General features: G+C 33.9%; 4 protein-coding genes and 1 long non-coding RNA gene across 6 annotated transcripts in view; 3 read left to right on the top strand and 2 right to left on the bottom strand.

Annotated features, from left to right (window-relative positions):
* Positions 1 to 8,568: 8,568 nt before the first annotated feature.
* On the top strand, positions 8,569 to 10,884 carry LOC112521953 (zinc finger protein WIP3-like). Its single transcript, XM_025130970.1, has 2 exons — positions 8,569 to 9,115; positions 10,096 to 10,884. The coding sequence occupies exons 1-2, from the start codon at positions 8,579 to 8,581 to the stop codon at positions 10,537 to 10,539; spliced, it is 981 nt and encodes a 326-aa protein (XP_024986738.1). The 5' UTR covers positions 8,569 to 8,578; the 3' UTR covers positions 10,540 to 10,884.
* A 2,835-nt stretch (positions 10,885 to 13,719) lies between these two features.
* Positions 13,720 to 17,833, top strand: LOC112521245 (putative poly [ADP-ribose] polymerase 3). The gene is made up of 17 exons (XM_025129991.1): positions 13,720 to 14,063; positions 14,155 to 14,350; positions 14,438 to 14,551; positions 14,632 to 14,689; positions 14,766 to 14,835; positions 14,923 to 15,097; positions 15,178 to 15,311; positions 15,392 to 15,629; positions 15,707 to 15,834; positions 15,902 to 15,978; positions 16,053 to 16,210; positions 16,390 to 16,599; positions 16,681 to 16,783; positions 16,862 to 16,944; positions 17,029 to 17,172; positions 17,243 to 17,425; positions 17,506 to 17,833. The coding sequence occupies exons 1-17, from the start codon at positions 13,774 to 13,776 to the stop codon at positions 17,599 to 17,601; spliced, it is 2,457 nt and encodes an 818-aa protein (XP_024985759.1). The 5' UTR covers positions 13,720 to 13,773; the 3' UTR covers positions 17,602 to 17,833.
* A 17-nt stretch (positions 17,834 to 17,850) lies between these two features.
* Positions 17,851 to 19,591, bottom strand: LOC112521246 (beta-1,6-galactosyltransferase GALT29A-like). Its single transcript, XM_025129992.1, has one exon. The coding sequence runs from the start codon at positions 19,302 to 19,304 to the stop codon at positions 18,039 to 18,041; it is 1,266 nt and encodes a 421-aa protein (XP_024985760.1). The 5' UTR covers positions 19,305 to 19,591; the 3' UTR covers positions 17,851 to 18,038.
* A 2,961-nt stretch (positions 19,592 to 22,552) lies between these two features.
* Positions 22,553 to 24,965, bottom strand: LOC112520653. 2 transcript variants are annotated; one of them, XM_025129084.1, is made up of 5 exons: positions 24,672 to 24,965; positions 24,471 to 24,577; positions 23,451 to 23,907; positions 23,039 to 23,160; positions 22,553 to 22,914 (listed from the first exon to the last, which is right to left on the bottom strand). In XM_025129084.1, the coding sequence occupies exons 1-5, from the start codon at positions 24,912 to 24,914 to the stop codon at positions 22,908 to 22,910; spliced, it is 936 nt and encodes a 311-aa protein (XP_024984852.1). In that variant the 5' UTR covers positions 24,915 to 24,965; the 3' UTR covers positions 22,553 to 22,907. The 2 variants fall into 2 exon arrangements, with proteins under 2 accessions (XP_024984852.1, XP_024984853.1); XM_025129085.1 differs by having other exon boundaries at positions 22,553 to 22,928; positions 24,672 to 24,964.
* A 545-nt stretch (positions 24,966 to 25,510) lies between these two features.
* The window catches only part of LOC112522155, a 2,471-nt gene continuing 1,323 nt past the window's right edge, over positions 25,511 to 26,658 (top strand). Inside the window, exon 1 of the long non-coding RNA XR_003070137.1 lies at positions 25,511 to 25,565. This is a non-coding gene — a long non-coding RNA (uncharacterized LOC112522155). The remainder of the gene's footprint in view (positions 25,566 to 26,658) is intronic.

Raw genomic sequence — 26,658 nt, 5'->3', positions numbered from 1 at the left:
AATATTTTAATTTTATTTTTTATCACAATATGTGGTTATTGGGTTGTTCTCGCATTCTCGTAAATCACAGGGATTCTCGTTTGAACCCTTCCCTATATATATATATATATATATATATATATTAAAAGAAGAACCAAGAGGTAATTAGGTGCATCATGAGAATAAAGTTTTGAAGTGTTGGTGAATTGTGGTTGAGTTTGAGATATCCCACTTTAATGAAAGATTGAAGATTGGTAAAAGATGTGTATAAGAAAAAAAAAAAAAACGAAATTCATTGCGTCAACTCAAGAGGCTTAACTCATAAAGTTAACTTATTTGGATGACACTCTTTTGCAACATAAATCTTATTATATAAAAATATATTGTATTTACAATCATCAATATAACATACATGTGTGTGTGTGTGTGTATGTATATGTTCTATCTTCTTTACATATAAAAGTAAGATCCACAATAAATGATTTGGCACCCTAAAAATTGAGTATTTTATATTTCTTGCATAGATGTTGAGTTTTGTGTATCCCACATTGATGGAGAGATGAAAAATAGACAATTGATGGTAAGTATATGAGATGAGGTTGATGTGTCTTTGTTTTAACTCATGGGGTTTGATTCTCTTGGCTAATCCTGTAAACTCATATTGTTAGCTCATGTTGGCTAATCCTCCAAACTCATGTGGTTGGTTCATTTTGGCCAACCCTTTGTCTGCAAAAAAAAAGTCACCTTTATAAAAAAATCTTTATACAAAGGGATCTCTCTGTAAATAAGTAAGATTCACAAAAATGATGTGTCACCCTAAGAATTGAGTATTATATATTTCTTGCATTGAGATTGAGTTTTGTGTATCCCACATTGATAGAGAAATGAACGATAGACAATTGAATGTAGGTATATAAGAGGAGGTGGTTGTGTCTTTATTTTGACTCACGGGATTGGATTCTCTTGGCTAATCTTATAAACCCATATCACTGGTTCATGTTGGTTAACCCTCTAAATCATGGGGTTTGTTCATTTCGACGAACCCTCTAATTGCAAAAAAGTTGTCTATGTAAAAAAAATCAATATATCAATACAAAAGAAAGCTATAAAATAATAAGGTGACATCATTAAAACCATGTATTTTAAAATTCTTGCATTGTGTTCGGATTTTGGTATCCACATTGATTAGAAATTGATACGTCAATGAGAAAAATAAGTATATAAGAGAAATATGAGTTCCCTTTGAAAATTAAAAGGTTCATTTGGCTATATAAGCCATGTTTATCTTTAAATGCTTAGAACAATTGTCTAAATTCACGAGCAATTGTCTAAACTCACGTGGTTTGATCATTTTGACTGAACTTCCAAACATATGCGGTTGACTCATTTTGGCCAACTCTTTTTTTTATGACAAAATTAATCTATTCTAAATATTAATTGAAGGGATAATTTTAATATGTTTTCGAAAGTAAAAAGCGGAACTGTTGATGCGGCACCCTAATAATTGAATATTCTTCAATCTAAAACTGTAATTGAGTTTTATATATCCCACACTGATTGAGAGTTGAATGATTGACAAAAATGTTGGATATGTAAAATGAGGTCCAGATGTCTTTGTGACAACTCATGAGATTAATTCCTCTTGGTTGATTCTCTGAACACCAGTGGTTAAAGCATATTGGCCGACCCTCCGAACACACAGGGTTGGTTCATTTTGGCCAACTTTCTTTTTGCAAGAAGGGTTAATCAATATTAAAAATTAATTATATATATAATCTTTATTCTTTCTATATTTAAAAGTAAGAGTCACAACCATCAATGTGACATCTTAAGATTGAGTATTATTTAATCTTGAATTGTGATTAGTTTTGTCTATCCCATAGTGATAGGTAGATAAAAGATTGACACTGAATGATAGATATATAAAGGAAGATTGAGATGTCTCTGTGACAATCTATCGGGCTGACTGCCCTTGAATAATTCTCTAAACTCATAGTGTTTAACTTATTTAGCTGACCCTCCTAACATAGGATTTTTTTGGCTAATCCTCTTTTTACAAAAAAAATCTATATTAAAAGATAAAGTAATTAATTAATTAAATTAATATATAATGCTATAAGATATTGATGTGACAAAATTAAAATTTAATATTTTCAAATCATTAATTGTGGTTGAATTTGACTTGAATCTTAATATATATTAATGAGAAAAGAAATTACTGAAAAACAATTAAGTATATGAAACGAGAATGACTTGAAATATTGGAAGGGTTATAAATACACTATGAAAATTTAGTATTTTCAATTTTGAAGTATAAAGATATTGATATGGTTCACTATTTTTTTTATATTACTTAACATGTGTTATGATCACCGTGCAACGCACGTTGCTTTGAATTTTTACTATTTTGAGCGACTACAATTGTTTAATCCCATGTGAAGACAGAGTGCTTTCATTTTCCATTTTTAATGTAGGTGGGGCACATGGCAACTTCAACCAGAATATTCTTCATACAGATTCCAATTAAAAAAATTGGAAGTTGTAACCGACAAATTTATAGGATTAAGTTTTCGTGATTATTTGAGACCAATATGTTTAGAGTTGAAGACTAATTACTGTTTATTTGGTCGGCTTAACCTTACTTTTTTCAATAGAAATATAAAAGAAAAACTCACCGAAATAAGCATGATGATGTGACAAATGACCATAAATAACAAAAGGAAAAACAAACAAGAATTGATAAAAAAAACGAATATAATAATTATGTAATAAAATTAAATTGAAATCTAGGATTTTATGACAACGTTTGATTTACAACCAATAAAACCGAATCACAATCGTACTTTAAAAAAGTATTGGTTGAGCCCATGATCCACAGACCACAATGGCTACTAGAGTTGGGCCGAGCCCATAACCACTATTTAAGTATTTTAAATTTCTGTTATTGAAAACTAGAAAGGTACTCGCACAATGCAACGAGATATATCTTGAGTTTAATATTTTATTTTATTCTTTATCTCAATTGACAAAAATATATTGATATTAGTATCAAATTAACTATTTAAAATTTTTATTTTTTGTGTAACTTTTTAATTCAATTTTTTAATTATAATTTAGTTTAAGTTCAATAGCGAAGTAATTTATATTTGGTTTAATAATATAATTTTCTTATAAAAATAAGAAGTAATTTATATTAATAATTAATTATTTTGTTAGAACTCGATAATTATTCTAATTATATTTTAAAATGAGATGTTTATCCTATATTTGATTATGTTTATTTGTAATTAGTTACACGAATTCAAACATGGAGTTTTAATAAGTTGTACTTATGCATAATTTACTTGTAATATTGAATTTTAAGTAATATGCATCAACATACAATACTTTATGCATAAAAATGATTTTTAAGAGTTTTTGTCAAATGCTTTATAATATAGTATAGATTAAACCTATAATTACTCTTGATCCCAGTGTCTTTTCGTAACCGTGGTCTTAAATTTTTTCTCCTAAAATCAATTTTGAACGTAAAAAAAATTCTTTGAAGATTTTCATTTTTGTGGACAATATCTTATTAAAATACATTTTAAAATCCTCAATTGAATCATTCAAATATATTTTAGAAATATTTTTTATATATAAATGTTATAGATGATTCTCTAAATGTTGTTCTTTAATAGAGCCCATAATAAAAAAATGACATCTATCATTGATTTATGTTAGTCTAGGATTATATATATATATATATACACACACACACTAGAAGGGTACTCGATCAATGCAGCGAGATACATCTCGATTTTAATGTTTCGTTTTTTTTTTGTCTCAGTTGATGTTATAATATAATTTTATATGGTTTTGAGAAAATGATAATGTTTTCGTTTTTGAATAAAATATAAATATGGAGATATATCAATTAAAAAATTGAAAAAAAATATTTATATTAGTATCAAACTAACTATTTAAAATTTCTCATTTTTTGTGTATTTTTTTAATTCTTTTTTATTTGTTTAATAATATAATTTTTATAAAGATAATAATTAAGTATTTTGTTAGAACTAAATAATTATCTTAATTATATTTTAGGTTTTTATATTTAAAATAAGATGATTATCCTCTATTTGATTATATTTATCTGCAGTTAGTTACACGAATTCAAACATGAAAATTTAATAAGTTGTACTTACGCATAATTTACTTGTAATTTTGAATTTTAAGTAATATGCATAAATAAACAATATTTCATACATAAAAAATGGTTTTTAAGAGTTTTTATCAAATGATTTATAATATAGTATAGATATGTATGTATATGTGTGTGTATATATATATATATATATATGTGTGTACCTATATACATATACATATATAGGGTTGGGTTCACGTGAGACCAGCCTGTTTTCGTGAGACCCGTGAGACCACATTTTTACACGTAACCTTCACAGCAAAAACACGTGAAGGTTTAAAAAAAGTTGAACCTTCACAGCAAAAACACTGTGAAGGTTTTAAAAAGTCACCTTCACAGCATTTTGCTGTGAAGTTTCAAGTGTAAAATGTTGGTCTCACGGGTCTCACGGGTCTCACGAAAACAGGCTGGTCTCACATGATCCCAAGTCTATATATATATATATATATATATATATATCTTACGTGAGAACTATTTTAGTTTTTTTGCTCTTTCTTTTATTTTACGTAATAAATTAAAATTAAAGTAATATTATATATAACATAAATTGATATTAAATGCATGTATAAATATATATAGAGAGAGTCAGGTTCAAATAAAAACAATAACCAAATAAAATAACACTAGAACGTATGATTTTATACTAAAATCACATGTGAGTCACGTGACTTTGGCTACAACCCGAGGTTGTAGGCGAAGTTGGGCGCTCATCTTTGCTTTGCATATGTTTCATAATTGCATGTGATTACAACGCAAAATCAAATGTAATTTTGACAATTTTTGTGTTTTCTTATTTTTACTAGCTATATGTGTCCTCATTTGACCCTCCCTCTAAATGATATACATACATTAAGTGTATGCCTTGTCTTTAACGTTAACCATCCCTCACACATCCAGTTCCTCTGGCATGTTTGTTAGCAACTTAACGATACTCGTAAATTATTCAGCCAGTTATACATAACTCACAAATCCAGTAACCGGGCATTCCCGGCCCACCAAGCGAAACCGGTGGTTTCTTGGTCACGACCAACTAAAGCTAAAGTGGAATTTGTGCTTGTBGAAATTATCGAGTAATCGGCGATCAAAAGGAAGACCCGAAATTTTGCGGAGCTTATAGGAGGAAACTTTATGGAGAAAGTCAAACATCATTTCTTCCAAATATGTCCCTCCCAAATTAAAAACATGTTCCTTCTATCTAAGAAAAGACTTTTCAAACAAAAACATTATCAATCTATACAGACAAATTAATCCACACAAACAACTTTATCCATATATGACTTAATGGAAAACTAATCAAACAGCTCCTTGATAGCTTAAATAGTAATACACCAGCTTATTTATCAAGTCGTTTAAACAATTAAATTAATTAAGTTATAAACAACACATAAATTGTTCGAATACTGAAGTTGCAGAAGTCACAACACAAACAATTTAACCACACAAAATTGACTTATGCAAAACCTTATGATATCTTTGCACATTTATGAATATCATCTGAAAACAAATTAAATATAAGATAATATTTCATTTTAAAATAAAAATCGACGATTTTAGATAAATACATAAAAAAAACCTGAGTTGTTTTTTGACATTTCAAAAATATAATTGTTGCATAAGATAATATTTTCGTTTTATTACATGAAGTAATTCGCGATCTTCAGACTTTTAACATGAAAACTCAAAGCAACATTATTTTGTTAGGCCTAATGCGACTAATTAACAGAAGTAAGAGACACCGGACGCGTGATCCAACTCAAATGACCCATTAAAGACCTAACTCAAAACAAAGACCGAGATTCTTTCTTTATTTACTAAGATGGTTTAACTTTTAGTTTCACATTGTGTTTTTCTTCACCACTCAATGATTTCCTCCATATTATATGTAATTAAGAAGGTCAAAGTTTGAATCACTAAGAATTAAGCATTCAAAAAGCATATGTTTGTTTTTCTATATAGAAAGACATATATGGTTATTATCTTGTTAACAAACCAAAATGATGGCATGGCTATATATATGGCCTATGTCTTATTTTGGTTTATTTGAAAATAGTTTCTTTAAAATGAGATCATTTAGTCAAAATCTTAACTGAAATATAAGTTACATCTGTTTAGTTAGGCACTGGACGTTATGGGTGCTCAAAAACCCGACCAACCTGGTCAATCCAACCCAACCCAACATGAAATAATCCAACCCGAAGCAACCCAATGTCTAATCGAGTTGTAAAATTGTCAAACCGTAGGTATTTGGTTGATATTGGGTTACAACTATTTGAACCCGATGAACCCGATATCCTTTTTATTTCTTGGAGTTAATATGATTGTTGAATTTCTATTAATATATACATTACACATTTACACTATCATGTATGCTTTTCATATACAAATATTTTCAATCTATTCACATCTATATATAATTCATTCGTATATATGTTCAGTAATTGTGAACATATATATGTAAATTGAGAAAATTAACTGAATGTGATATACGTAAGAAATATGGATAAATTGTATCAAATGGTTGATGATGAAAAATAAATTATGAGTAGAGAAATAACATATTCAAGGTTAAAAGAATACTTTAACGTACCAAAGTATAAACCCGACCAACCCGTATAGGTTGGATTGCAGTTGGTTTGGTTTGGGTTGAGTTAAGATTTTTTCAAACTGCAAGCATTGGGTTGGGTTGTTCAAATGTCTTCAACCCGATCAACCCAACCCATGAGCACCCCTACTGGACGCTATACCCTTGTGAAATTTTGATAAAACATGCTTTATTTTTATATTAACACAAGGTTTACTCAATAAGTCAAAAACCAACTTGCTTAATGTAGGCATTGGAATGGGACAGAGACCTCAATCCTTATCCAGGTGACATGTCCCCGATACAAGATCCTTAATTTTCATCCCTGTTCCTGCTGGGAAATATGATCACATCCACACCCTTCTTGTTAGCAGCCGGGAATCGATGAATTTTTTTAATTCAAATTTGCAAACAGAATAAGCGTTGTTAAGTGTCAACAGTGACTACCAACATTCAAATTCAAATAAAACCAAATCAGCATTACCAAAAACATTAAATCAAAAACACGCAAACAAAAATTATAATCAAAATAGTATAAATATATAATATGTTAAATATATAGAGACGACAAGGGTTGGGGATCACGTTACCCAATCCTGTCCTGGTCTATCCCTGTCTTGGTGGGGTCAGGACAGGTACATCGGGTTCTTCGACAGACGGGCCTCATTTCCATGTTTGGTTTAGTGTGTATGTGTGTGTGTTTTTTAATTTATAAAATGCCAAATTACATTGTCATGCATTTCCTTGTTTGTTAATTAACTTTATAAATATCTAAAAAGCTTATAAATCAAGAAAATCAATATCCGATAAAGGGTTTATTTCATGGTGCGATGAATTAAAAAACTTTATGGTTTCAAAAACAAATGAAAAGGAAATGAAATAAAATGGTGCGTTGATTATGGAAAATTGAATTTTGACCAAAAGTCCACAAAAAGTGATCAATTTTCGCAGAATGATGAGCCATTCGTTGACTAAAAGTAATAATAGCAGCAATTGTTGAAGAAAAACTCATATTTTTCTCTTGTACCATATGCATATTTTGTTGTACATTCAGAGCTTCAACCACATAAATTTTGGTCATTTCCATTTTTAATTAATTAATATCCTGAAATTACTAATTACTTGACTTGCCATACAAATTAATGAACAGGCATTGACCAACTCTTGTTTGACCAAGTATTTAATTTTCATCATATTTCCTTTAATTTTTAGTGGCAAAGACCTAAAAATTGTGGAACATTTTGGTTAAATTCCATGATAACTACTTATCTTACATCACCTTATTGTATTAATGATGGTAGGGTTTCTCAAGGCTTTGTTAACTTTGCAAATAGCACCTCACCTTTTTTAGTGTTTATATTTTACACCCCAACTTATAATCCATACCATTCAACGGTTTATTTGTTTCTAGACGAAATTTTATCTCGTCAATTGAATGCGACCCTGATGACGTTTCGTTCAAACTCGTGTGATAAAATGAGTATAACGAACATTATAATATAAAAAAGGATTATGTAACCAATGGTTTCATGAAACTGCTATCATGCCACATCTTTGTACTACTTTATGTAACTATGTAAGCAGACTGTTTGTAAGAAACTTGTTATACCGAGGGACCTTTTCTGCCAATAAACCATTTTTCGCAATCGACCACCACCACTAATGTCTTTCTCTAGAACATGTACAAGCAGCTTAAAGGCATAAATAAAGAAAGCCAAAAAGACTAAACCAAACCACCTTTCATTGATATGTAAAAATCAACCTTTTATACCTATCCTTTCACACCCTTTCTAATTCCCTTCTCTTTTCTCCTCTAATGGCAATAACACACAATGTGCTTTGAAGCTCCACCCTTCTTTGAATGGCTCAAGCCATCTCCTCCTCCATCATCATCATCATCATCATCGTCATCGTCATCATATGATACCATGATGTTCTCTAAACTCCATCATCACCACAATCAAGAACAAGATTTCCCCCACAAAACTATTCAATGCCTACCCCTACTCAGTCAACTACTTGGTGAAGATGAAAAAGACAGAGTTTTGAAGATCAAGGAGGAAGATTATAACTTACAGAAAGTGACGGTGGCACTGCACATTGGGTTACCAAGTTATGGTACAGAAATTGCAAGAGATTCAATGATCACTAACAAGTTCTTCGATGAGTTTAAGGAAGAAAAAGATGATCAGAAGAACTCAGATATGAAGGTGCAGTTTAATATTACTAATAACGATGGATATACAGTTAACAATAATCATGATCAGACTAGGTTCTGGATACCGACACAATCCCAAATCCTTGTTGGACCTATGCAATTCGTTTGTTCGTTATGCAACAAGAGCTTTAATAGGTACAACAACATGCAGGTAATTAATTAACCTTTTCCATTATTTATCTCCGTTAAGATTTTCCATCTTTGTTGCATCATATATATTTTGCGTCACATGATACTGCTAAATTAGCACGATTGTAGCATAAATTATAAAATTTCAATATATTTCTTTTTCTTTTTAAATGTAGCACAAATAGAATAATCAGCGAAATCAAGATCATGGTATTGTGTATATCTCAAAGTAATTCGAGATGGAAATGTTTATAACTGAAAATTGAAATTAATCATTTCATTTTTGTGTTAATATATGAGAACACAGTCGTTCATCTATCATGAAAATTCAGATAAATTACTAATTAAGATTGAACAGTAATATGAATTTGACCTCCTGTATTAATAGATACTGTAGCACTTTATTGAAAAATTCATTGACATCCCTTGAGTAGTTGAAATTAGGATAAAAAATGAGAAGCTTTATGGTAGTGGAAGACTGACTGATTGACCAAGTTTACGTTGAAATGTTGCCCAACTTTGTAATTTACTATTACGCCCATGAGTTTTTGCCATCATATCATTGGGATGATTAAAGTTGCCCTGTTTCTTTGTTGAATTTCGTACACAAATCCCTATAGCTTTCAGTGAATGTTTTCACTCAATCTCTTGTTCGTTCTTTCGTCCATCGGATTATATGAAGTAGGGTCATGGGTCATGAGGATTTGATCAATAATAGTACGAACATCAATCGAAAGAAGCTATCACAAAACCAATCATTTAGTAAAGTATAGCTAGTTTTGTCCGGTTGTGTAATACAACATAATTCATAATGCTTTAATGATTGGATCAAGTCTGATGCCGATTGTTTTTACATCTATGTTAGTCTCTTGCAATGGCTGTTGGATCTCTGATTTAATTTACTACTTAATATTTTCCGACTTAAATACTTTTGGAATGCCAAATTAAGGTTGGAGACTTTTCATGATTGATATTTATGATTGTTGACGTATATGGATACAGATGCACATGTGGGGGCATGGATCTGAATATAGGAAAGGACCGGAATCACTGAAAGGGACACAACCAGCAGCCATGCTAAGACTTCCATGTTATTGTTGTGCTCCAGGGTGCAAGAACAATATCAACCACCCTCGAGCCAAGCCCTTGAAAGATTTCCGTACTCTCCAGACACACTACAAGAGAAAGCATGGGGCTAAACCGTTTACGTGTAGGAAATTTTGTACAAAAAGGTTTGCGGTCAAGGGGGATTGGAGGACACATGAGAAAAACTGTGGCAAATTGTGGTACTGCAATTGTGGATCGGATTTTAAGCATAAACGATCACTCAAAGACCACATTCGCTCTTTCGGAAGTGGCCATTCTCCAAAACCAGCGTGGCTTGAACGGTTCGATCATGATGAGAAAGAATGTATTACAGGTTCTGAAGATGAAATCATGCATTGATCGTAGCTAATTACCAATGAGAGTATGCAGGGGCTGATGCTATTGGCACTTTGAAAATTGCGTGCTAGCAACAATTATCAGAGTTCTAGTAGGATCACTTTTTTATATCTTCAAGTAGGAGTGTTACGTTGTAATAAGGAAGGAGAATCTTCTTAAAGCCGTGAAGTCGATAAATTTTCATCTCTTGATAAGTAAGAGGATCCAAAAGGATATACGAAATGCCTTTCTGAAAATTTATCAGCTTCATAGCTAATAGCTGATCTTCACCATATATATGGGTGTCTTTTGGTTTTTGTATGCTTAACTAATTTCTTTCACTTTATTTTCAAGCACTGTATTTGGGGAGCTGATAATTTTATGGCTTATACTTGCTTGTTAGATGATCAAATGAGTGTTATTATGAGACAATCCTTTTCGACTCGTTTCGACAATTTTACAAATATATCTTTAAGTTATTGGTAATGGACAAACAATAAAAATAAAAATATAATTGATTCAGGATTTCACTATGCGACAGACATTTGAAATCAAAACAATCTTGTAAAAAATAAGTCTTTTTTTACAAAAAAAAAAAAAAAAAAAAAAATTCAAGCGGTTGCTCTTTATACCCTCCCCCTCACATACCACATATTTCTTCCCTCAATAGGAGGGGGTATGAATATAATTATCTTTTTTTAAAAAAATAAATATAATATTTGACCTGATATATAGGTTAAGAAAATGTTTAATTATTATTAAATATTTATGATTTCATTTATTTAAAAATATTGTATATATTTTAAAACAAACTAAAAAAAATACGTTCATTTAGTCTCAAAACAAATGAACACTTGTAATAAATACTACATCTTTAAAACCGTATTCTATATCATTTATGCTACTAATAAATGCGTTTTTCTTTCATAAATGAATTCACCAACTTGGGTTGTTTTTCTTTCATAGGGGCGGCTTTTGGGGCCAGGGCCCCTACGATTTTTTATCTTTTAAGTAGGTAAAACTTAGTCTACTATATAACAGATTTATTTTTTCCACTTTTCCTTAAGTACGACCACTGCAGTTAAAAGCATGTGTTTCGCTACTCCTTATGTGTAATATTTTTGACAAAATGTTAGCTCAAATTAGCATTCTTTGGTGTTTCTATTGTACATCATTTTAATACATATTTTTTATTAAATTATGTGTGTAAGTAAAAGTTATATATTTAGATGAAAATAATAGTGAGAAAACAAAAAGGGGTTAAAGGGTCAATCACGGGAAATCAACATCTCCGGTATCAACGGCATGCCTTCACTTCCACTTCCACCTCCTTTGAAGTGTGAACAGGAGGGTTAAATTGATATAAAAGTCTAAAATGGAGGGTTGAAATGGAAAAACTTTTTAACAACTCCAACTATAATAAATCTTATATATCACGATCAAAAGATAGTCTCATATTCATGTATCATGATAATTGTATGAATTTTTAATTTGAGATATTGTTTGATTTTTTTTTTCTTTCCAGAATGTGTTTGTTTTATTTGTATTTGATAATTGTATGAATTTTTACTTTTGAGGTGTATTTTCTGTTTTACAAACACCTAAAAATAGTTCACGTTTGTGGAACAATATATGTTAATCGATAACTTAAACTTAGTCTTAGATTAAAAGAACACGTGAAATATCACATGATGCAATGATTTTTAAGTTTACGATAGTTTTGGGGGTTCATATATATATATATATATATATATATAGAGTGAGAGAGAGAGAGAGAGAGAGAGGAGGGAGATGATGTTTTTTCCCCTCTTTGGATTGACTACTTTGCTTGCTTAACATAAGTCTTATTTAACCTTCACGGACTCGATATCCATCAAACTCCGGATCAAAAGCAAGAAGCAACGTATTGAGCTTTAGAAAGCCATTGAACGTTAGCGCATCCGTTTTCTTGCTCGTTACCACTTGACTTTGATTGCAGGGCCTTTTTAGGCTTTACTAATAACTAAGAAGATAGAAAGGGCTTTTCTCGTTGAGACCATATAATATAAGGCTTTCTTCACTTCAATCGGCAAGGGGAAGTGTGATAGAGCTTTAGAGAGAGGGACCCCAACATTATGAACTCGGTGGATCATAAGAGACCGGGATAGGGGTGTGTCTGAGTAAAGTATACAAGTGTTGAAAGAGTGAAGTATGGGACAACAATAAAAAGTGAGGAATGGGACCTCCAGCGCCCTAGTTAAAAAGTTCGCAAGCAAGGGACATGTCGAACCCCTACCTTTCCCACTAAGTCCAACGCGAGGACCCTTTTCTTTTATTGACGATGCGTTCCGTCGTCAGCAAGCGGTGGCCGACAAGGCCCTTTTACCTAAATCCAATCTCTTGGGAAGCGAAGAGGACAGGTTTGAAAGTCGTTCGGTAAGATTCTCCCGAAGGTAGACATTTACCCAAGGCATTGATATTCTGACTCGCTCAATTACACGTGCTTGAGGGATTTGAACGTCTTATTCTTATGGGTGATCTATGTGAATATGAGTCAGGAGCAAGGATTCCTGAAAATGAATTCCAGTGCAAACCTGATATGATAGTGGAGTTTAATCGTTGAAAGTGAGATCTCTTTTAATCCAGTCTTCTTTATACTTTTGAGTCAGGTTCTTAAGACAGGACAGAGAATCGACTTTTCTGAATATCTGTTTTTCCGCCTATGTTGTAGTTCGAGATCGAAACTGGACCTGAGAGAGACTAGACTTCTAGTAACAGTAGGTGCGCCTTCAGTTGAGGAGAGCTGTTCACAAGTAGTGGTTATGAGCATTTTCTTGTCTTCCTTCTTGCTTGACTGACTTCTGGATGAGATGCCTTAGTCAAGAAGGCAATCTCGTCTTATTTATTACCATTAACTATAAATAAATATTTGTTATTACTAAATAAATTAAACATGATAAATAAATTGGTAGACATCTCAGGTTTTATATTGAAAGGCATGCATGTCTTGAATCTCATTGAAAAAGAGGAGGAATCTCTCGTTCAAGATTTTATATAATAAAAGGGAGTAAAGCAACACATACCAAAAGGGTGAAAATTGGAGGACACGTGTACCTCATAACTACAGATGTCAAGCAAGGGATGAGACACAGAAAACCTACGTGTCACCACCACCTCCCCGATACACCATAAATTTAACCTCGCCGTTCTTGTTCTGAACCTCTGTTCTTTCAAGCAACCACTAAACCTGCTTTGGATAAGGATCATCACACTGCAATCATGAAGGTTCACGAATCAAAATCACAGAATCATCCTTCTGGAGACGAAGAGAAAATCATGACCAGAAAGCAAAAGGCCGAGAAACAACAGGACCACCCAAACAAGAAACCTAAATCGGAAGACAACCAAAACGGCAATGCAACCACCAAACCCTTATCTGACATTGTGGCTGAGTTTGATAACTTCTGTAAAGCCACAAGTCAGCATCTCTCCATTGATCAGATGCGAGAAATCCTCGAAGCCAATAACGCCGACGCTTCCGGCTCTGATGACGCCGTCGTGCCAAGATGGTAAGTTCTAAGAAGTGTTCTTATATAGGCAAAAACGCTAACAGTTGGCAGGCATCACATAAATTTTGCAAATCGTGTATGTGCTGTACAGCCAAGATATGATGTTTTACGGGGCGTTAAGAGAGTGTCCTGTTTGTGGGGGAACATTGAGGTACGATGGTCAAAATTATACCTGCACAGGATCGTACAGTGAGTGGTCTACTTGCACTTACAACACCAGGGAGCCTCCCAGATTGGAAGAGCCGATTAGATTCCCTGATTTTGTGCAGGAATCCGGCATTTCTGATGTAAATTTCTACCTCTTTTATGCTTTGTTTTAGCTACGATGATTTCACCACTTGTCTCATTTTTTAGCATGATATGTAACCATATAGTTGCTGCTGAAACACCAAGACCCAAAGGGGAGACCAAAGAGAGAGATGAAGCCCACAGACAGACCCTTTACAGGGATGATTATATCTCTATCTGGTCGACTTTCTCGCACCCATGTGAGTGTCTTCACCATTATGTTCTTCGATTCTCTCAGTTTGCAAGATTGTTTTACTGTTCTTTATGGATCTTTGTGCAGCAATATTGGAAGTCTAAGATCGAAAAGCATGGTGGAAAAGTAGCCAACCATATAATCGGTACTACTAACCAAGAGGAACTAGTAGCACCTTGTCACTTGATAAAATACTCTTAACAACCTGCTTTTGTATACAGGAGCGACCTGTTTAGTTGTGTCTCCATCCGAACGAGATCGAGGAGGCTCCTCAAAAGTTACAGAAGCATTGTTAGTTAGCTCTTGCCCTTTTCCTTACATAGAGATTACTAGCCACTTTCTGGAGTTTTGGTCTAAATATAACTATTCAACTCTCAGAGAACGAGAAATACCTGTGGTACGTGAAGCTTGGTTGAGTGATAGCATTGAAAAACAAGAACCACTGCCTTTGGATGCCTATGATGTTGTTAGTGATCTTGCTGTTGATGGCAAAGGAATTCCGTGGGCTATGCAAGATCCCAGTCAAGAAGCCCTTGAATCTTTAAATGCAGAAGTAAACGTCTTTCTAACATTTTTCACATCTTTCTCAATGGAGTACTATCTTTTTTATGTGGGTTCGTTGCGTTCTTGCAGCTCAAGATGTATGGTAAAAGAGGGGTTCACAAAGATAGCAATTTAGACAAAGAAGGAGGCGTCATCTTTGAGAAAGATGGAATCTTGTACAACTGTGCATTCTCAGTTTGCGACAGAGGCAGAAAAGTGAACGAGTAATCTCAATGCCCTACTAATGTTCCCCTTTTCCTCTTTTAAGGGTGGTTAATGTTCTATATATGTTGCTTTCCTGCAGGTTCTGCGTGATGCAACTGATCATGGTACCAGAGAACCGGTTGCATTTATACTTCAAAAGGGGGAAAGTTGGTGCTGATCCTAGAGCAGAAGAAAGGGTTGAAGAAAGGGAGAACATCGATGACACGATCAAGGAGTTTGCTAAACTGTTCGAGGAGTTGACTGGAAATGAGTTTGAGCCATGGGAGAGAGAGAAGAAAATTCAAAAGAAACATCAGAAGTTTTTCCCAATTGACATGGTGAGGAGTTGTCATCCATTTCGAATAAGAACTCCTAGAAAAGCTTTGGCTCTGTAAACATCTATCATTTCATGCAGGATGATGGGTATGATGTGAGATATGGAGGTTTGGGGATTAGGCAGCTTGGCACAGCTGCAGCTCATTGCAAGCTTGATCCATTGGTGGCTAATTTCATGAAAGTCCTTTGCAGTCAAGAAATTTACAGGCATGAATCTTTAAAAATCAACCATCTAAAGTTTATAGTATCAATTATAACAATTGGGATAATACAGGTATGCTTTAATGGAGTTAGGACTCGATGCACCTGACCTCCCTGTGGCCATGCTCACTGATTTGCATATAAGAAGATGTGAGTTCAAGTTTAGATTCCATCTGGCATTCGATATGGTTTCTTTTGCTGATGTTTTTGAAACCCATCTTCAGGCGAAGAGGTTCTACTGGAGTTTGTGGAGAATTTATCAACTACGAAAGAGGAGCAGAAAGCTGGCGCAATATGGTCAGACTTCAGCCAAAGATGGTTCACACTATTGCATTCTACAAGGCCCTTCATCTTTAGAGATACTCAAGATCTTGCAGATCATGTAAGCAATCATAGTCGGGTTCAACACGTTATCTTTTAAGTACATAACATTCATATACACAAAAATACTCCGCATTTGGCGAACTTATTTACCTCCTGTGTAGAGCCACTTGAACCCTTTGGTGACCCATTATCTATTGTTGGTGTTACCTAATTACTACAACTCTTCATATTTGTTAGGGTGCATCTGTACTTGAAACTGTGAGGGACATAAATGTGGCATCACGGATTATAGAGGATATGACTGGTGCTACCATTGATGATCCACTATTTGATCGGTACAAGAGGTTAGGATGCTCCATTTCTCCTCTGGAGAAGGAATCAGAGGACTACAAGATGATCCTTAAATATGTTGATAAAACTTATGAGCCTGTCAAAGTTGGGGAAATTGTAAGACTTACCATTAGCTATATCTCTTGTTCTTTAGTAGTCTACGACCATCTAATGTTTTTATTGGGTTGGTGGTTTTAGAGTTATGGAGCCGCCGTTCAGAACATCTTCCAAGTAGAAGTTGGTGCAGGACCTTCCTATGATGAAATCAAGAAACTCCCAAATAAAGTTCTTCTTTGGTGTGGTAAGTGACCCTTAGAGAATCATGTTTGGTATAGCTTAAAGATTGTCTCTTTATTCACTTCTATTTAATAACTTGCAGGTACAAGAAGTTCAAATCTAGTAAGGCACTTGCATAAAGGATTTTTGCCTGCCGTATGCACACTTCCAGTTTCGGGATACATGGTAAGGAGCAACTACATTGTCCAAACTTCAAACGTCTTCATCGAAGTTTCATCTGTATGTATGTTGCTGACTCTATTATTACAGTTCGGTAGGGCGATCGTGTGCTCTGATGCAGCAGCTGAAGCTGCTAGATTTGGGTATACTGCTGTGGACAGACCAGAAGGATTTCTAATTTTAGCTGTAGCTTCTTTAGGCAATGACATTATGGAAGTGACCTCTCCGCCTGAGGTGCGTTAGCCCTGCTGGCTCTGGTTATGGGTAAGTGAGTTTTAACTAAAAATAAGCGAGTTATTTGCAGGATCCCAAGTCTCTAGAAGAAAAGAAGGCTGGAGTGAAGGGATTGGGAAGAAAGAAAACCGATGAGAAAGAGCATTTTGTTTGGAAGGACGACATTAAGGTGCCTTGTGGGAGTTTGGTTGCCTCTGAGCATAAAGACAGTCCTCTCGAATATAATGAGTATGCTGTTTATGATCCGAAACAGGTAACACCTGAAAGTCCAGCAGTTTAACTTTCTCTTTTTGTGCTTTGCATATTTGCTTATTTGTTCGCTTTGGGTCACAGGTAAGCATAAGGTTTCTGGTCGAAGTGAAATTCGAAGAGCAAGATGTCGAGTACGAAGAAGTTGATCCTGCTGGTGCGGATGCTCCCGTGCAGTAAGATGGTCGTGTATAGATAGAAACTGATCCTGGTGGTGCCACTGTTGATGTGGGCACGTTTTTGCCTTTCTAAATATGGAAACTTAGGGTTGCTATGGTGGGTTGACGCTAATCGTCTATTTTGCTGTAAAAATCTTTGATGGCTTCATCTACTACGATAGAAGGCATCATGTATTATCGGATATATGTTATCTTGTACTGGGTTTATGTATACATATATCACATTGTATCTATATGTGGCTCACCAGCTGATCCAAAGCTACCATCTTCAATAAAAAACAAAAGGTCGTCTTCGTTTCAATGACAACAAACATAAATGAATTTCTTGAAAATTCGATGTTTACAGTTTATATATTGTGTATCTACTTGTAATATGTTTTACATCAACAGAAGTGGGAATTGCTGAACAAGTGTTAAGAAAAGAAGAGCTAAAATGTGTCATCTATGCATGATAACAGTAGGGAACTTGAACTTATCTGAGACGAAGGGAATGGCTTCAGGTGTCTCCACTAGATCTTGATAAAGATCATACTCTGCCAGATAATCGTGCAAACTAAGCTCTGTTTTCTGATTCGTATGGTAATGGTGCTTGGCTGAATCCGATTTGCCGAACCCAAAGATGCCGACTTTCTGGCACACCCCTAAAGCAACCATGATGGCCTGCATGCCGGAGGAATAATGGAATTCGGCTCCTCCATGAAGGGAAGCCCATGCCTCTAACGGCTTTCCGGTTTCTTTCAAGAATCTCTTGACTGAATAATACTTAACGATCTGCGCAGTTAACACGTCGAGCCGCGGATCAGTGATCATCAACGGGGCCTTGTGCGATGTGTTACAGACAGCGAAGTCAAGAAAATGCACAGCTTGGGACATGTACATCATTATGGGTACATTTTCTCCATATGGGTGACAAAAACAACCTCCTCTACGAGCACATAAGTGTAGGATGTTGCTATTCATGAACGAAAGACTTGTTTTTGAACCCACAAATTGTTCGAAACCCCCGATTCTTGCATTGTTTAATCGGATAACGAATTCATGGCTATCGATTGCTTTGCCAAGATTACCTTTGAGCAAGATACCACTGTTACCTACAACGGCACAGGTCCTGTACTTCCTCCCGGATCCCAAAACTCCGGCCATTTTTGAAGTGACGTTGACCATGTTGGACATTACGTCAGACTCGAAACGACGGTGGCGCCACCAATCTTGCAAATATCGCCGGGATTCCAACCAGAGTCTGTAAAACTCCGGTGACCTGAGGTCTAGAGGACCACCCCTAGCAGACCTTGCTCCAATATCCAAACGGTATCGCCCTGCCGACAAAAACGAACGCTGGCGATTGTTTCGAGCGTTTCGAAAGTTCCCGTCCACCAACTGTTCGACGTCCCGCCTCAATGAATCTTGAGCCAAATCAACCGCAGCGAACGTCAACAAAGTAGCATTGAACACCGGGGGAAGCTTCTGGATTTCTCCCACGTCACTTGCAACAAACGGGTCTCCGGCCCCACCAGAAACAATAATCCGGAAACAAAGAGTGGCAGCGGCGGCGGCAAAAACAAAGACTACACTGAACAAAGGACGCACCGACCGCTTCATCATGATGATTCCCTTTCTGTGGTCCTTGTCGAAGTTGAATCCAGAAACGGAAACAGATTCAGTTACAGATCGAGATCGGAAGAAGCTATAAATCTCCGCCGTCATAGCTTGCTAAATATGGAGTTGAAGTAGATCTTTTTCTTCATTGTTGTAGAATCAATGGAGAAATTGGGTGACATGTGCATTTTGGGGTTTGATTATTGAATTCAATCGTGGTTCGTTGTTTATCTTGGGAATGGGACGGCATTAGAGAGAGAGAATCTTGGGAAGGTTTATTTGCAAATAGGAACTAACATCTACTGTTATACTTTAAAGTGAACTACAAATTTAGTCCTTGTACTTTGTTGAAATTAACATTTTCAAGTAGTTTGTAAAAGTGTCTGGATTTTAGTCCAACGGCCGTTAAAAGTTTTCGTTAAATAATAACAGAATTAAGTCAATGATGTAGTTCAAATCTCATATTTAATATCCTAAGAAACGGAATTGAAAGTATATAATGTCACTTTAAGGTTTTATTTACTTATAATTATTTAGATCATATTTTTAAAGCAAAATTACTTGTATCTGTATTATCCAATAAATCATGATGAATTTCTTTTACATCATGTACCTGCCACACGTAACAGGTTTATTTGTTTATTTATAAATAAAAAATATACGACAGATAAGCACACGTAACACTTAAAGGTTTGATCAAAAGTTTTGCTATTTATAGATAATAATAAGTAAAAAATGTGTAAAGGTTTGATCAAGAGTTTTGCTATTTATAGATAATAATACAAGGGAAAATTGCACCAAAATGGAACCAGCTTTCACCTGATTTCTATTTTGGGGAACCAACTTTCACCTGGTTCCTATTTTGGGGAACCAACTTTCAAAATCGTCAATTTGGGGAACAAACTTGCACCTGATTCCTATTTTGGGGAGCCAACTTTCAAAATAATTATAGAAAAATAACCAAAAAAATTTTTTTTAAAAAATTTAATGCAATAAAATCTATTTTTCATTTCAAATATCGTTTTTTTTAATTTAAATATCAAATTGAAGATTTTTTCGAAAAAAATCCAAATTACCACGATAAAAATTGTTTTTTTGTTAATGCAATAAAAAAATCAATTTAATAGAAAAAAAAATAATTGATGCAAAAAAAAATATTAAATATCACATTCAAGATTTTTATATCTAACCAATCTGTGTTAATATTAAAGTTTAAATCAAATTTGGCAAATCCAACCAAAACTTTGATAGAGACCCTTAAATTACTTGTTACATGTTCAACAGATCAACCAGACCCTTAAATAAACAAAAGTTTGATAGAGACCCTTAAATGACGATTTTAAAAGTTGATTCCCCAAAATAGGAATCAGGTGAAAGTTGGTTCCATTTTGGTGTAATTTTCCCATTTTTCTGTAATTATTTTGCAAGTTGGTTCCCCAAAATAAGAATCAAGTGCAAGTTGGTTCCCTAAAATGACGATTTTGAAAGTTGGTTCCTCAAAATAGGAATCAGGTGAAAGTTGGTTCCCCAAAATGACGATTTTGAAAGTTGGTTCCCCAAAATAGAAATCAGGTAAAAGTTGGTTCCATTTTAATACAATTTTCCCATAATACAATATCAAAATCTTGAAATTATAGTTATCAAAACATCAAAATCATACATGGTTGTTTGAAAAGAAAGAAAATTAATGAATGATATCTATGGTTTCGATTCATTTTTATACAATTTATTTCTAAAATATGATAAATTGCATGAAAAAATACTGTATTTTAGTTTTATTCTTATTTTGGGTAACGTACTTTTAAAACTTCCATTTTGGTAAGTATTTAAATGATTAAAACTTTACATTTTTAGGTACCAAAATGGAAATTTGAAACTACGTTACCAAAAATAGGAATCAAGTTAAAGTACGATATTTTTTCATGCAATTTACCTATACAAATAAGCTTTGATTTTCTTTCTAAGTTGGCTAAAAACCAAACTAGTCTAGCTCTAAGATGATAAAAGCAAATTATTTTTAAAAATTTGTTTAAAAATTTATTTTAATTATAATTTATGTTAATTCTTTTTTTAAACCGATCTTTATACCATCAAGATGATGTGATAAACAATTGTAAGCATGATTTGTAACATCTTAAGTGAATTATTTATTAACGATGTAGATGAATAAAAAGAATTTTAAATATATGAAATTAAATAAAAATAGTTTTGTGACAACTCTTCTTATGAGATTTGAAAGGTAAATAATACCAAAGGGTGTAAAAGATAACCATTAAAAATTAATTAAATCCATTTAAACAATAATTTATTTATTTAGATTAGTATGATCATATAATACTAGAAGGGTACTCGTGCAATGCAACGAGATACATTTTGATTTTAATATTTTATTTTATTCTTTATCTCAGTCGATGTTATAGTATGATCTTATCTAATTTTGAATAAAACGATAATGTTTTTATTTTTGAATAAAATATAAATTTTAAAAATATCATAAAAAATGACAAAAATATATCGATATTAGTATCAAATTAACTATTTAAAATTTCTATTTTTGTGTAATTTTTTAATTCAATTTTTTTTATTGTAATTTAATTTAGGTTCAATAATGAAGTAATTTATATTTTGTTTAATAATATAATTTTCTTATAAAGATAATAATTAATTATTTTGTTAGAACTCGATAATTATCCTAATTATATTTTAGAATGAGATGTTTATCCTCTATTTGGTTATGTTTATCCGCAGTTAGTTACACGAATTCAAACATGAAACTTTAATAAGTTGTACTTATACATAATTTACTTGTAATGTTGAATTTTAAGTAATATGCATCAATATACAATATTTCATACATAAAAAATGGTTCTTAAGAGTTTTTATAAAATACTTTATAATATAGTATAGATAAACCAAAACTATTTGAAGAAAATGGAGCCAAATAGCAAAAGCAAAAAAGAAAGCAATGATGCACATGTCAACTATCAACAGCTTTCACCATACTTTAACCAATTTCATGGGTCAGCTTCAACTAGAAATAAAGCAAAATGTGCTTTCCAAGTAACTCAATGAAAGTGGTGTCATTTGTTTTCATCTGCTGGAGCTGATTACCATGATTTTACATTAAGTCATGTATAAATAAAATTTTCAGTATCGACTTAATCTGTTTGTATTGATTGAAAAGATTTTTGTTTGAGAGGATTTTTTTATAGATTGAAGAAGTGTCTTCTTTAATTCGGATAACAGATTTGAAAGAACTTGGCTTTTTGCATGATTAAGCCACCACCAAATGATCATATCATATACAGCTGGCCAGATAAGTTGTGAGTCTCATTAAGCTGTTAACACACGGGCCTGACCAAGAAAGCAAATTTCAAAAAACAGCTTCAAGTTTTCAGTAAAAAGATAACAGCTAAAAGAACTGTTGAGAGTCTGTTGTTCAATGCACCATGTTGATCAAGAACATAACAGCTAAAAAACTACCATTTTACCATTAATATCACTTGGCAGAAAAGACTGAACTAGAGGAATCGCTATGAAACACCAACAATATAAGCATTCCATGAGTCTTGCTGCTGAAAACTTGTAACTTCTTCGTACTTGATATCTCGAGCAGCACCAAACCCTTCCATGCTTTTGATATTCTCGCTGTCTGGCATTTGGCGAATCCAAAAATGGACAGACCGAAATCCAGCTTCTTCCAAACAATCTTTAATCTCTGGCAATGACCACCTGGGCACAATTATGACTCGGTTCAGATAGTTCCCAAATGTGGGCCAAAAGATAATCTTGGATCCACAACGGGGAAAGTATTGAAGTATAAAATAGAGAAATTTACTTACAGTCTCCAGCTGTAAGAAAATGCATGGCGAAGTTTCTTCTTCTGTTGCTTTTGCAGAGTAAAATGTAGACTGATTCTAGTTTTCCTTTGAATGATGTCAAATCCAGCTTGTTCCCAGGTATACTGGCAAAGTATGGATGTTAAAACTAACGTAATCCGACATGAAAGTAAGACAAATTTTCAAGAATCATGGTTTCGCTACAAAAGATCAAATGAAAACAGCCTTCAAATTGTTTGATGCCAAGTCCCGTTTACAAGAAATGAAGATATAAAAAACCCTTTTGAATATAATGAGTTTTATCCATATTTAGACATTTTCTTGGAAAATTCAGACCTTTTACATCTCTCATCATCACATGGTATATATAATGTCAAAAGGCAAATAAAACATAAAAATTGATTTAAGTAATTACCGTGAAATTTGGAAATCTTCTTTGCATCCTAAGTTCACATTCGGATGATGTACCTCCATAAAGATCCATCACAAAAATCCCGCCTTTTTTAGACAACGCATGAAGGGCATGTTTGAAATATGAAATGAGTTCTTGACGACTATGGAGGCAGCAACAACTATAGTTAAAAGCACATATTATGTCTCTAGGTGGAACCGGAAGTGCTTCAGAATCGGCAATGGATTCAGAACCATTTCCCTTCTCTTCAAGCGTTACGTTATGCATGATGTTTTGAAGATTGGACTTTACTAGTTTAGCTTCAAGAGGTTGCAAAACATTCCCATGGTACAGAAAAATTCTGGAAGATAAATCAGCCCCAACTTTGTTAACATTGTTCTCCATGCACCAATCAAGAGCCTCAACATCCAGATCTAAACCTACAGCAGTTCTTCTTGAATCACTCCGAAGCCATTCTGTACTATAATTACATCATAAGATTGAAAGATTAGCATTTCTTATCTATTTAAAAAACCATTCAAGAATACACAAAAGTCTAAGATTCCAAGAATTACTCAGATTGATTAGCATTTCTTATCTTTATGGCAAAGTCTAAGATCAAGATTCCAAGAATTACTTAAACTGACAGTAATTTGAAACTTCACGAGTAATTTTTTTTTGATACCCACATCAAAACTGATAATAGACCATACCAATAAGTTACCACTGGTCCAAAATGTGTAACAGGTCGCATAACAATAGAGCATTCGGATCAGATTACTTCAATAAAGATAATGTTCAAATTCATATATATATAGAGAGAGAGAGAATGGAAGGATCATTCGAGAAGTTAAAACATTTCGCAAGAAGTAGAGAAGTTATCATATATGATTACACTCCTTTTGGTGCGTTCTATACGTTGTTAAAGCATACATGCTTAATCATATAATACTGAAACTTCTTGCGTTCTTGTAAAATGTTATAGCTTCTCGTTTGAATTGGACCATACACACACCCACACACATATATATCGAATCAAAGCACCTGAGCAGAGCAGTGCCACAGAAATCTTCTTGGAGATGGAGGGGTGCCCTCCCACCAACATAAGTCAGAAAGAACTTCTGTAGATAACTAATGTCTCCTTTAGGCGACTGCAATAAAAATCAAGAAACCCAACAACTCACCGCATTAAAAATCAAGTAAAACCCCAACAAAATGAAGGGTTTTGTGTAACTAAATATATACCTGTACAGATTGCTGATAAAGTGAGAACTTCGATGGGAGATGATCATCATCAACTGATGGGTTTTGGTCTTGTTTGTCGTCTGATTCTGTTTCTTCGTCGGAGAGGCTTGAATTAGGATCGGACTGAAAAGAAGGCGCCGGCTGACTTAAAGGGTAACTTTGTTGTTCATCGTCTTCGAGATAGTACGATGCCGGCTTGCGATTACGTTGGTTTTGGTGTTGTTTCTTCCCGTTCTTCCCCATTTTCGGATGGCTTCGAGTTGAGGATTTGAGTCGGCGGCTCTCAAGTTCAGTAATCAGCACTACTGTGCATTTGTTTTTGCCTCTTTTTTTCCTTCTTTTTTGGGGTTTCCTACGATTACCCCCTCCAAATACAAATAATTCATATTTGATCCCAAAAGAATCAAAATATGTGATTTTGACACGTAATTTATGATTTGTTAATCATCCAAGTGAATAAAAGGTTTGAAAGTACACCATCGAACTATATAAAATTATAAATATGTTAAAATAAAGAGAAAAGTCAAAAATAATCCAATGGATTTTACAGTTTGGAACGTTTAAGTTATTGGACAATTTTTTGGAACAAATAAATTTTTGGACATTTTAGAATTTGTTAATTAAATCATTGAACTTTTTAAAACATGTTAAATAGATCCTTATTTCTTAATAATGTAACTTGTAACTTGAACACAAGGTAAACCTTAAGTTTAAAAAAAAAAACCTAAAAAATCCTTAAAAATTTGACTACCGCCTCATCTTCTCCCTACCACCGCCTCCCTCCCGTCTCGTTCTCCCTCTCGCCGCTTAATGCTCACACACCATCGTCTCCCTCGTCCCCATCGCCACCGCACCACCCTCGGTCGTCGCCGCACCACCCCCGTCGATGATTCGGTAAGCCATTATTTGTTTTTCAGATTGGTGAACACAAGGGATTTGCTGGAGTCCCACCTAAACTACTGGTAGAATATTGCTAGGTTTGGGTCATGTTGTAATTGAGGATGATGATATATCATGCTTCGAGTTGGAGTGCAGGGGTACATCATTGGAACCGATGAATACCCCTGACACAGTTGTTGCCTACCCCAAGTCCCAATTAGTTTTGGATAAAAGGCTTTTGTTGGTAATGTGGTGGACTCTCAAGTGTTTCTAATTACTAAAATGGTTGGCTTACCACACACTTGTTCTTTGTTTACATTTCTATATAATAACTGGAAGAAAACTAGTATTCGTAATTTTACGTAAAGCTGCAAACTAATATAAATTGTTGTTGCTTTCGGTTGATCTTTTGACATTTCTACTGCTTTTGTTTAGCTGCTGTTGTACAAGTTCAGTTTAGTTGCTATTTGTTCCTTTTGTTATTAGATTTTACCATGATATGATTAAAGACAGAAAAAGGATAAAGGAGACGCTAATCGCTAGATAGGAGTGCAGAACTTGATTGTATGTAGCCAGTGAGTTTATTAGGATTGATATTTTGCAGTCACAATTGGCCGGGATTAGTCAAGGTATAGCTTTAGACACCCTTCCAAAAAAAACCTTGATTATAAGCAAGCCCACAGGGTAAAGTTATTAAGTTTTTATGAAAGCCATGAACCATTCTCATCATTTCCTTCACCAATGCACCGGTGAATCGTAGAAATTCCGCATGCTGCGATTTGCTCTTACCTGTCTTTTGTTAGATTAGGGGAACATTCAAACAATTCCCTTCAGGATTCCATTATGCTCACAAGGTGCACAATAACAATAAGGCCGATAGATATGGTATGTCCCTACCAGTGAAAAAGAGCCAATTGATTGTTCATGGGCATGGCTATTCTATCATGTGGCATTGTGTGCATACTTCTTGTTGGTTAATCAGGTATCATTTTCATTATTTAACATCCTAAATCTAGGGGGGTCCTTTACTTAGTGAAGTGGGCTGTGCCCCATGCATACTGCAAATAAGTCGTGTTCTTTTTTATTTTTATGATCTAACCTTGTAATC

This window comes from Cynara cardunculus (assembly GCF_001531365.2).
Source record: "Cynara cardunculus var. scolymus isolate 2C chromosome LG 11, CcrdV1, whole genome shotgun sequence".
Taxonomy (NCBI): Eukaryota; Viridiplantae; Streptophyta; class Magnoliopsida; order Asterales; family Asteraceae; genus Cynara; species Cynara cardunculus.
This window is presented reverse-complemented; position numbering and strand designations above follow the sequence as displayed.